General features: G+C 41.0%; 1 protein-coding gene across 1 annotated transcript in view; it reads left to right on the forward strand.

Moving 5' to 3' along the window:
* The window catches only part of a2ml1 (alpha-2-macroglobulin like 1), a 104,749-nt gene that overhangs the window by 72,137 nt on the left and 19,870 nt on the right, over positions 1-12,742 (forward strand). Inside the window, exons 20-27 of the mRNA XM_062971387.1 lie at positions 79-304; positions 1,407-1,533; positions 3,218-3,339; positions 5,210-5,261; positions 6,632-6,715; positions 7,611-7,787; positions 12,190-12,271; positions 12,360-12,516. Coding sequence (XP_062827457.1) covers positions 79-304; positions 1,407-1,533; positions 3,218-3,339; positions 5,210-5,261; positions 6,632-6,715; positions 7,611-7,787; positions 12,190-12,271; positions 12,360-12,516 — 1,027 coding nt within the window. The remainder of the gene's footprint in view (positions 1-78; positions 305-1,406; positions 1,534-3,217; positions 3,340-5,209; positions 5,262-6,631; positions 6,716-7,610; positions 7,788-12,189; positions 12,272-12,359; positions 12,517-12,742) is intronic.

A 12,742-nucleotide genomic window follows, 5' to 3' on the forward strand; every position in this document is an offset into this window, starting at 1 on the left:
GCTGATAATATTTTAGCAATGAAGGGCTCATCCTCTGGTTTTATGTGCTGAGAGGTCAATTCTCTTCGTGTCCTTCAGTGAAGAAGGGAAAGCAACTCATCCAGTCACCGTTCCAGACACCATTACAGAGTGGAATGCCAATGCTTTCTGTGTGGCAGACATTGGCTTTGGACTCTCCCAACAAGCCTCCCTCAGAGTCTTCCAGCCCTTCTTTGTTGAGATAACGTTGCCATATTGTGTGGTCCGTGGAGAGAGTTTTCAACCAAAGGCCACTGTCTTCAATTACCTCAAGGACTGCATTCAGGTTAGTGTCCATTTTCACAAACAAAAATGCTTCTCTTACATCTGTACCCAGGCAGATAGGCACGGGAAACCTCTATAGTTCTCTTTGAATGAGATAAATATATAAGCCAGGGGACTGGAAAATCAAGCACCCAGGTATTTCTGTGCTTACACTTTTAAGATGGAAGTTCCACATTTTCCCCACAGAAAAATATCCAAATTTGACAGCAGGTTTTAAATTTTGCCATGGATGGAGGGGAAGAAATTCAGTTTCTGTGTCAAGTGAGAAGGACTTCTGGATTTTTCATATATAGCACAGTGTTGGAAGCCTCAGAGAATGGTCCTATTAAATCCCCTGCCCAGGTGAAGAACATCCATCTGCTTGTTCTATTCTTTCTCTGCACATATTACTTCACAGGATCCAGGCCAGAATGTGATACAAGTAGTGGACAGAAGAAGTACATGAAGTGTTCCCAGAGTAAAAGGGTTTGTGTGAGAAGTTTATATGGGAAAATCAAACAGTCTGCTTGCAAAACAAATTTACCCAGAGGGTTTCTTGTAGTTCAGTGGTTCCCAACCTTTTTTTGACCAAGGCCCACTTTGACCAACGACCACTCTCCAACATTAGTACCAAAAGGGTTGCGAATCAGTTTTTGATTCAGTTTGGTTATTTGAGGTGCTAATTCATAAAATTGCATTGGATAGACCACATCAACTCTAGTTTCTGATACAGAACATCCAGTAGTCTCCATCTGCTCACCCACATAAAACCATATTTAATAATTTAGAGCTGATGCGGTCTATCCAACTCAATGGTCAGCTCTGCGGAAAGGAGTAGAAATCAAATAAATAAATAAATAAAGAGAAGAAGGTTCGTGGACCAGATTTTTGTTCTTACAGCCCACTGCTGGGCCACAGCCCACAGGTTGAGAACCACTGTTGTAGTCAGTCAAATCTAAGGAGAACTTCCTAAGTTCAATATTTTTCAAAAGAAGTGGAATGTCTGCACGGGGAAGACATTCCTGGGAAGAATCCTGACAAGCTGTCCTCCCTTGAATTGTTGCTTGTTGCCCATGCTAGCTGTCCTGTCCATATCATGTGTATTCCTTCCTTGCCTCATCCAGGTGAGAGTAAACCTGTTGGAGACGCAAGAAGTGGAGGTGAAACCATGCCCAGCCTGCCAGTTTACCACCTGCCTCTGTGCTGAAGAGGCCAAAACTTTCTCCTGGAATGTGACAGCTACCCATTTGGGTGAGGCTGAAGAGATGAATGGTGAAGGGTACAAGAAACTGGGAAGTCTGTGTTGTCCCTTTCTTTTCCAAATATCTTGCCATCTGTGAACTCTCAGATGAATCAGTAGTGGAAGGGTTGTTGGCTATGGTAGTACAGATGAGTTTATTGCCAGCCAAGGTTGTGTTCTTTCCAAACTTCTGCCAGGGCATTTACACTAGTGCTTCACTGCTAGTATAGAGGTCTGTGCATATATATATTGTGGTCAATCTGCATCCATTCCAGAAGCACCTCTCCATCTATGCTCTGTTTAGTATCTGTCCCATATATCCTATAAAGAGGAATAATGGAGACCTTCCTTGGCAGTCTTAATAATAAGAATAAGAAGAATACTTTATTTTTATACCCCGCCTCCATCTCCCCGAAGGGACTTGGGGTGGCTTACATGGGAATTCAAAACGCAGGTGTCTATAATCTACAGTGAAATGTAACAAAGGAAAGTATGGTATATAGTATGTAAGTACTGTTGGTAATATAATATTATCTTCTATATAAACAACTGTTAGTGGCACTTGTTATACAAGCTGTAAAAGAAGGGGATTATGGTGTCGTATTTAACAGCAATCTAAACTGGATTTGGCTAGAAACTGTGGTAGATCAAGTACCTGTCCCTATGGAATCGCTTACGTTTACTCGTAGTATATATTGCAATGAATACTTTACTCAAGGTATCCACTATTTGTGTTTTCATTCACTACAGTAGTATAATTCTTAACATGAAGGAATACACTTGGCAAAACTTGCAAAGGTAATATGGAAAAACTATTCCTATTTATAGTTTAAGTGCCAATTATGTCAAATAGAAATAAAAACCAAACAAAGTCTTGTAGTTGACTTAATAACAATCAAAATTGCTGTCTCAGCATTGAATCGAGTTAAATAAACAGTTCTTAACATGCAGATGTACAATAAGGTAACCCTTCACATAAGTCTTAACATAAAGCTGTTGTAGTCTCTAGTTTGATTTCAATCTTGTCAAATCGAATAAATGAAAAACAAGCAGAATCTGCTGCCCTCTTGATAGTGTTCTCAAGTGTTGCTGGAGCGTGGAAAAAGACAGTTCAGTAATTAATATAGCATCTGTATAAGGAGCTACTCTAAGAAGAACTTATACAGATGCTATAGTAATTACTGAAGCAGATTATACTATTGTAGTGAATGAGAATACAAATAGTGGATACCTTGAGTAAAGTATTCATTGCAATATATACTACGAGTAAACGTAAGAGATTCCATAGGGACAAGGCCTTGATCTACCACAGTTTCTAGCCAAATCCAGTTAGGTTGATGTTAAATACGACACCATAATCCCCTTCTTTTGCAGTTTGTATAACAAGTGCCACTAAAAGTTGTTTATATAGAAGATAATATTATATTACCAGCAGTGGCTTACATGGGGCCAAGCCCTGATAAAAACAGCCAACCAAATAAAAACATCAAAAAATACAGACACAGCTATTAAAATTCAACTCTCTAAACATAACAAAAGTATAAAATGATAACCATATTAACCATATTAAAACACTGTTTTACACACAATGCTAGGAGAGAATTCTTTATCCTGCCAGACAGAACTACTTACACTCCTGTTAGACCTCTGGTTGAAAGCCTGACATTTGGTGATTTCTGTTTTACCATCTTGTAGGTCATATTAACTTCTCCATTACTGCCGAGGCTGAGGAGACCCAAGAGCTTTGTGGCAACAAGATCTCTGTGACACCTTCACAAGGACGGTCAGATACAGTGATAAAGTCCCTGCTTGTCAAGGTCAGTAGGACCACCATCACCTGTATCAAACACTGGATTAGAATGTGTTGTCGAAGGCTTTCATGGCCAGGATCACAGGGTTGTTGTATGTCTTTTGGACTGTGTGGCCATGTTCGAGAAGTATTCTCTCCTGACGTTTCACCCACATCTATGGCAGACTTCCTCAGAGGTTGTGAGGTATGGATAAACTAGGCAAGGAAAAAATATATATCTGTGAGAGTCCAGGGTGTGGCAAGAGTCCTTTGTCACTGGGAAGCCACCATTAATGTTTCAGTTAATCACCCTAATTAGCATTGGAAAGGTTAACAGCATCCACCCAAACATCCAATTCACCATGGAAAAAGAAAAGGAAGGAAAATTGCCATTTCTAGATGTTCTGGCCATCCACAAACCCAATCAACAATTGTAAACACAGTTTACAGAAAACCTACACACACAGATAGATACCTTCATAAAAACTCCAACCATCACCCAAGTCAAAAAAAGAAGCACAATCAAAGCCCTGACAGACCGTGCACAAAGAATCTATGAACCTCACCTCCTCCAAGGTGAACTAAACCACCTAAACGGGGTTCTACAGGCCAATGGATACTCCACCACAGACATCAGAAGAGCTGCAAGGCCAAGAACAAGACATGAGAGTCAAGACAAAGATCCACCCAGAGGAAAGGTGTTCTTACCATACATCAAGGGAACCACTGACCGCATAGGCAAACTGATGAAGAAGCACAATCTACAAACTATCTACAGACCCACAAAGAAAATCCAACAAATGCTACGGTCAGCGAAAGACAAGAGGAATCCTCTCTTCTCTGCAGGAGTTTACCGGATACCATGCAGCTGTGGACAAGTCTACATAGGGACCACCAAACGCAGCACCCAAACACGTGTCAAAGAACAGGAAAGGTACTGCAGACTAATTCAACCAGAGAAATCGGCCATAGCAGAGCACTTGATGAACCAGTCTGGACACAGTATATTATATGAGAACACAGAAATGCTTGACCACTCCAACAACTATCATGTCAGACTACACAGAGAAGCCATTGAAATCCACAAGCATGTGGACAACTTCAACAGAAAGGAGGAAACCATAAAAATGAACAAAATCTGGCTACCAGAATTAAAAAAAAAACTCTAAAATCAAAACAGTAGATGGGAACCAACACTCTGAGGGCAGAAGTGACCCAAGGACGGCTAATGACTGAGCAAAGGAAGCCCCCAGGCAAGAGACAAAACCTTTCCAATGCTAATTAGGGTGATAAACTGAAACATTAATGCTGGCTTCCCAGTGACAAAGGACTCTTGCCACACCCTGGATTCTCACAGATATATATATATATATATTTTCCTCTCCTTGCCTAGTTTATCCATGCCTCACAACCTCTGAGGATGCCTGCCATAGATGTGGGCGAAACGTCAGGAGAGAATACTTCTGGAACATGGCCACACAGCCCGAAAGACATACAACAACACTGGATTAGAATGTCAAGCACTAGCAAGTGCTTCCAGGGATAGAATGTAGATTTTCCAAGAAGGGAGGGTCTTGGTGCCTGACACCTGGAAAGGAGAATGCCTTAGCATTTGCATGACCCTGTGTATTTTTGAGGCTCAAGCTTGGTTAGCAAAGACAGAAAGAGGAAACTCTAGGACAGTGGTTCTGACCTGGGTCTCCAGGTGTTTTGGCCTACAGCTCCTAGAAATCCCAGCCAGTTTACAAGCTGTTGGGATTTCTCGGAGTTGAAGATCAAAACATCTGGGGACCCACAGGCTGAGAACCACTGTTCTAGGTGGAGGGCTGAGCATTAATGGGAAATTTCTCTGCAAAAGCTGTACTGAAAAAACTCATGACACCCTTTCCCTCTCACAGCCAGAAGGTGTCCCTGAAGAAAAGTCCTTCAATACATTCCTGTGCTCCTCAGGTATGGCTGGATGGCATCCCTTTCTCATGTCAGGGGTGGGCTGACTGTATCACTTGTTCTGGACAGCTTGGTTTGTTCAAGGAACAAAACTCAGAAAGAACATGGTGCATTTTTTGTTGAATTGAAGACATACCTTGCTCAGGCTAGCCATTATATGTTTGAGTGGCATATATAGACCACTGCACTTATGCCAGGAAAATATCATTCAGGAAGAACATAAAGTCCTTCTTGTGGAACTAGTCGTGACATGCAAATTGCTGGTTTGACCTATAAAGCCCTATATGGTTCATGTCTAGGGACCTTATCACATAGGGATATAATAATAATAACAACAACAACAACAATAATATACTTTATTTATATTCCGCTCTATCTTCCTGAGGGGACTCAGGGTGGATTGCAGAACACACATATGGCAAACATTCAATGCCATTATACAATTAACAAGGACAAACAATACACAAATAGAAGTAAAGGCATTTCCTATCTTATTTCCGGCATCTTGGATGCTGTGCTCAACTCCGGCCACACCAGGGTGTGTGTGTGTGCTCTCACTACATCTTCCATACCAAGGAGCTTTTGTCATCCTTAGACGTCCTCCCAATCAATGTCCTTAAGGGTGTCTTTTATTACCTCCCCGCTAAAAGCGGTACCTATTTATCTACTCACATTTCTGCTTTTGATCTGCTAGGTAGGCAAGGGAGCTGGGGCTGACAGCAGGTGCTGACCTTGACCTGGGCTCGAATTACCGACCTTTTGATTGGCAGGACTTTCTGCAACACAGCAGTGTGTATATTAATATACATCCAATTTTTTTAGGACTGGTTCCATACTGTCCATTCAGACAGGATGCATACTCTCCCCATCACACCTGAGTATTACAGTTCTTACTAATTCAAAATACAGTGTTTTGACTCATCACATCACAGAAGTCTAATGGCTGTTCAAATGGCTTCCTAAGTCACTTAAAAAAAAAATCTAATATTGCACAGTAACATAGCCTAGCAGTCTCGAGCTACGAGTACCATTCTCATGAGATTTTAGGTAATGGAATGCATACTGATTTTCTGATCACACATTAAAGCAGCTCCTCAGAAATGTATAAGATTGTAGTATATTTTAAAAACATGATTAGAATCCCAAATGCAACTATTCAATTTCTGTGATATTTTGCTGATGAATTTCAACCGATTACTGACTAGCTTCTCTGCTTCCATTTGATGACATGGGATCACAGTTTTGTCTTCTTTATTGGGGTAACTGATAGATATGAATTGCCTTGAGCACTTGGGTGAAGCTCCCTATAAATATGTTGCTGCCACTTGGTTCAGGATAATATGTGATACTCCTGGGCTTTTATCACCTGACAGGTGACCCAATGGTAGACAAAGTTTCCCTGCAGCTACCTGAAAATGTTGTGAAGGACTCTGGCCGGGCCACCATCTCTGTCATTGGTAAGAAGATAATGTGCCTCCCTTGCTAAAGAAAAATCAGGTCCAGCATCCCATTCTTGAGCACATGAAGGATTAATATCCCTTAGAAATATTTGTTACAAGTGTAACAAATGTGTGTAGAATGGAATACGTTTTTTCCTGATCAACGTAGGTATAAACATCTAAAGCCATTCCACATCATTAAGAATGCTTTATTGTCTTTAATGGTAATGGATGCCTATAGATTGGAAGTGGTGAGTCCCAGCCCCATTGTTCCCATGTGGACTCCTGGTCGCTCACTAGAACTAAAATAATACCTCGTACATTGTATCAGTTTGGAGTAAGGTAAAGGTTTCCCCTTGACATTAAGTCCAATCATGTCTGATTCTGGGGGTTGGAGCTCATCTCCATTTCTAAGCCGAAGAGCCAGTGTTGTCTGTAGACACCTTCTAGGTCATGACTGCATGGAGTGCCATTACGTTCCCACCAGAGCAGTGCCTATTGATCTACTCACATTTGCAGTTTTCAAACTCTAGATTGGCAGAAGCTAGGGCTAACCCGGCTCCCAGGATCTGAACTGTCGACCTTTCAATCAGCAAGTTCAGCAGCTTGGCGGTTTAACTCGCTGCGCCACCAAGAGTTCCATCAGTTTGAAGTACTTTAAAGGGAGAGTTAGGCAAGGCCTCAATGGGGAGCTCTGCCAAGCCACTAGGACCCTGGTAGTTACTGAAGTGTGCCAGTTTTTTTCTAACCAGACTGTATTGCATCCAAATTCAGAAGACTTTACATGGTGTTCTGACCACCTGACAAAAATGTATGGGGAAGGTTTCTAGGAGTGAGAGATCTCACTTCTGAATTCTCAGATGTTTGGAAGATGGAATCTAATATTTTAATCTTACATTTAATCTGCATTCAGGGGACATAATGGGTGCTGCACTACAACATATAGATCATCTACTTCAGATGCCTTTTGGCTGTGGTGAACAAAATATGGTCAAATTTGTTCCCAACATCTTTGTGCTCCGATATCTGGAATCAGTAGGACAAGCAACCTCTGCAATCAAAGAGAGAGCAACAGAATACATGAAGAGTGGTGAGCATTGCATTTTGATCTCTCGCTGTGTGTCTATCTCATTTGAGGAGCAAAGGACTGCTGAGTCTGGTATGTTTATTGGTAGGAACTTTGTGAACATCAAAGGAATGGAGTAGGATGGCTCTCTCTGAGCTGTTTGACTTTCTACAGTCAAAATCTAAAGAATGAGATTCAGAATACTGGCATCTTTGTGAAACTTCTTTTCATAGTTACATCAGAACCCAGACTCTGTTAGAAGCCTGAGCACTGTGGCCCCTTCCACACTGCCCCTCTATCCCAGGATCTGATCCGAGATTATCTCATATAATTGGATTAGATGAGTCTCCACTGCCAGATAATCTGGGATAAACATATAATATGGGATGAGATCCTGGGATAGAGGGGCAGTGTGGAAGGGTTCTGAATTTAAGGATGAGAAAGATTTAGGTTAATATCTTTACCCAGACATGGAGCTCACTGTTAACCTTGGAGTTGTTGTAATAGTTCATCCTAGCTAGCCTTACAAGACTTGTTGTCCAATTCAATTATTTTTTTCCGTGTCAGGAGCAACCGGAGTTGCTTCTGGAGTGAAAGAATTGGCCGTCTGCAAGGACGTTGCCCAGGGGACGCCCAGATGTTTTGATGTTTTATCATCCTTGTGAGAGGCTTCTCTCATGTCCCTGCATGGAGCTGAAGCTGATAGAGGGAGCTCATCCGCGCTCTCCCCGGGTGGGATTCGAACCTGGCAGCTTTCAGGTCAGCAACCCAACCCTCAAGTCACGAGGCTTTTATCCCCTAGGCCATCGGAAGCTCCATCCAATTCAAATGAGGAACTCTGTATATAACAGCCATATTCTTCTTTTGAGGAAGAATCGGGTACAAATAAGCATATTGCTGAAGCTGGACACCTGGGATAAAGTATATTAATTGGAATAAAGTCACACAAAAAGACTTTAAAGTCAGACAAAAAGCCACAAAGACTGAAACTACATAAATAGCAATCTAAAAACCTCAAACCATCTTAATAACAGGAGGTTATTTAAACAAAACACATCATCTCTATGGCATGGAAATTTTGATTTAGCCCTCCTGGCTTGTTCTGAAACTCATCTTCCTATGCTTCATTTTTAATAGAGTCTCACTTATCCAAGCTAAATATCTTGGATAATAAGGAGGGATTAAGGAAAAGCCTACTAAACATCAAATTAGGTTATGATTTTACAAATTAAGCACCAAAACATCATGTTTTACAACAAATTTTACAGAAAAAGCAGTTCAGTACGCAGTAATGTTATGTTGTAATTACTGTATTTATGAATTTAGCACCAAAATATCACAATATATTGAAAACATTGACTACAAAAATGGCTTGGATAATCCAGAAACTTGGATAAGCGAGACTTGGATAAGTGAGACTCTACTGTACTTCTTTCATTGTAAAAGTCCTTGGTAGGTAAAGGATTCCCCCTGACATTAAGTCCAGTCGTGTTCGACTCTGGGGGTTGGTGCTCATCTCCATTTCTAAGCCGAAGAGCTGCCATTGTCCATAGACGCCTCCAAGGTCATGCGGGTGGCATGACTGCATGGAGCGCAGTTACATTCCCACCAGAGCAGTACCTATTGATCTACTCACATTTGCATGTTTTTGAGCTGCTAGGCTGGCAGAAGTTGAGGCTAACTGTGGGAGCTCACCTCGCTCCTCAGATTCAAACTGCCGACCTTTCAGATATCAGGTTCAGTAGCTCAGCAGTTTAACCCACTGCACCACTTGGGATTCCATTTGTGCTTAAATCATTTTGGAAAGCAAAATACTTTTGAGGGATTGGAATATTTCCTCTTTTCCTGCTTGTGTGTTTCCGCCTCTTTGGTACCACTTCCACCACATTCTCTGCCAGGCTATTGTTTTGTTGTCATTTTAAGATCAGGGTTACCTTCCCTGAAGCAAACAATTCCCGTAACCTCGGAATCACAAATGTGGGAGCGTCCACTCCTCCAGAAGGTCTCTCAAAGGCTGCTGAGGCAGTTGGTGAGGCCACTGCACTCTTTCTTACTTAACATTATAATCACGTTAACATCCCTCTCTAAAGGACATGAAAGCAGGGGCTGGGGGATAGAGCAATCATGTTATTTATTTATTACAATATTTATATCCCACCCTTCTCACCCAACAGGGGACTCAGGGTGGCTTACAATAAAACACACATATAGAACCTGTACAATACACTATAAATCAGTTAAAAATTAACTTACATAAAACATTCATAAAACGCATTATAAAAATAATGCTTCCCAGTCTTTCTTTCACACTCACACACCTCAAGTACAGGTGGCATGCAGAGAAGCTTATAAACAAACCACAGAGCAAGAAAATATTTCCAAAGGGTTCTGTATCTCTTTAACTTTTCATCTCCATGGATGGATTTCCAGACTTCTATGTGCATCTGTCTAGCATCTGTCTTCAAAGGCCCAGTTACAATGTGCCAGTGGTTACAGGTGTGCAAAATGGCAGAAATCTGTTTTGGTTTTGTTTCTAATTTTTGTCCCCCCCCCCCCACCCAAATTTCATTTTGGGAAGATTCGGGAAGAATTGGAGGGGGCATTTTGATTCGTAATTCAAAATCCGGTGTTTCATTATTGTTTCAGTAAGATTTGTTCCATTCGTGCCAATGGGGGAACATACAAGGCTTGTGTTCTGTCATTTTTATGGCTATCATGATGTAAGCCTGCCAAGTTTCAGAATGTTTCAGTCATCCACTGATTTTAAAGAATTTTTTAAATGTCTACAAAAATTATTTTTAAAATACCAAAACAGATATCCCCTTGAATTTCTCAACAGCCACAGAACATGAGTAGAGCATCATTCTGGCAAAGTTTCAGAACATTTTGGCTATCCACTGATTTTTAGAATTTTTTTAGAGCTTTTAAAAATAAAATTTATTTTAAAAAAGCAAAAGTGGTAGCCTAGTAGTGTTTTTAGTAGATTAAAGTAAAATTAAGAACACCTAAAAAATCTCCTCCCAAATGCACACCCACACATAGTTCCCTAACAGAATTTGGAATATAAAAGTTGGATAATTTCAACAGAGGAAGATCAATGTCAATGAAGGGACACAAAGAAAAAGAATTCTCAAAAAATTGTCGAAGGTTTTCATGGCCAGAATCACTGGGTTGCTGTGAATTTTTTGGGCTGTATGGCCATGATCCAGAAGCATTCTCTCCTGACGTTTCACCCACCTCTATGGCAGGCATCTTCAGAGATTGTGAGGTATATTGAAAACTAGACAAATGAAGTTTATATATCTGTGGAAGATCCAGGGTGAGAGAAAGAACTCTTGTCTATTGGAGGCAAGTGAGAGTGTTGCCACTGGCCAGCTTGATTAACATTTAATGGCCCTGCAGCTTCAAGGCCTGGCTTCTTCCTGCCTGGGAGAATCCTTGGTTGGGAGGTGTTAGCTGTCCCTGATTGTTTCATGTCAGGAATTCCTCTGTTTCCACAGATCTTCCACAGATATATACAGCCCTCTTGCCTAGTTTCCAATTCCGCTGTCCACATGCTTGTGGATTTCAATGGCTTCTCTGTGTAGTCTGACATGGTAGTTGTTAACAACTACCACAAGCATGTGGACAATTTCAACAGAAACCATGAAAATGAACAAAATCTGGCTACCAGTATTTAAAAAAACTCTAAAATCAGAACAGTAAATAAATAACAGCATTCTGAAAACAGAGGAATTCCAGACTTCAAACAATCAGGGCAAGCTAACAAAGGATTCTCCCAGGAAGGAAGAAGCCTGGCCTTGAAGGTGCAGGGCCATTAAATGCTAATCAAGGTGATTAATTACAACATTCACACTTGCCTCCAACAGACAAGACTTTTTCTCCCACCCTGGACCTTCCACAGATATATAAACCTTCCTTGCCTAGTTTCCAACAGACCTCACAATCTTTGAGGACATCTGCCATAGATGTGGGTGAAACATCAGAATAATGCTTCTGGAACATGGCCATACAGTCCAAAAAAATCACTCCAACTCAATTCTCAAAAAGCTAAACTAGCTAATAGCTAGTGTAACATTCACATACGTTTTAAGAAACAAAAACAGGCAGAATGGGCATAAGGACACTTTTATTCTCTCTCCAAACATCACACCACCACAAAAAATGGAGGAGTGGAGCACAACCCAAAATAGACCAGCTTTGCAGAAAGCTGTGTGATCGGCTTTCTTCTTTTGATTGGATGACAAGGAAGAAAAACAGCACACAGATGCCTTTGTCAATCACGTCAACCTGTCACAAAATCACACACACACACATACACGCACACACCAAGTTGAACTTGTGCAGCCTCTGGATTTAAATTAGTTAATCTCATGTCACCCCACTTTACAAAATCAGAATATTTATTTTCCCTCATTTCCTGCAGGATACCAGCGTCAGCTGCTATACAAACATGATGATGGTTCCTACAGTGCCTTTGGGAAGAGAGATGCCGAGGGGAATACCTGGTGAGTAAGCTGAGCTTGCAGATATGTGGCATAGCCAGTAAATGTAAAACTGGAACACTTTCTTTTTCTTTTTTCCCCTGATCTGCAGGCTAACAGCTTTTGTGGTGAAGGCCTTTGGTCATGCAAAGTCCTATATCTATATTGAAGAAAAGCATATTGAGGAAGCTGTTCACTGGCTAAAGCAACATCAACATCCCAATGGCTGTTTTCAAAGTGTTGGAAAGCTCTTCAACAATGCTCTCAAAGTAAGCAGCCTACAGTTTGTAGTAACAGCAGCAAATACACCAGTAATACTAAAAGGGCTATAAAAATAGCATTGGCATCAACCTTGAAGGACTCTTGCATAGGAGACCAAAATAATGGATATGATGTTTCTACAAAGTGATAACAAAGCCATTTTGATAAAAAAAAAAAAAAAAAGATTGGTGTGGCAAGTGACCACAGTGTGGCTGCTGGAGCCATGCTGAGGAA

Source organism: Anolis carolinensis, chromosome 2, assembly GCF_035594765.1.
Source record: "Anolis carolinensis isolate JA03-04 chromosome 2, rAnoCar3.1.pri, whole genome shotgun sequence".
Classification (NCBI taxonomy): Eukaryota; Metazoa; Chordata; class Lepidosauria; order Squamata; family Dactyloidae; genus Anolis; species Anolis carolinensis.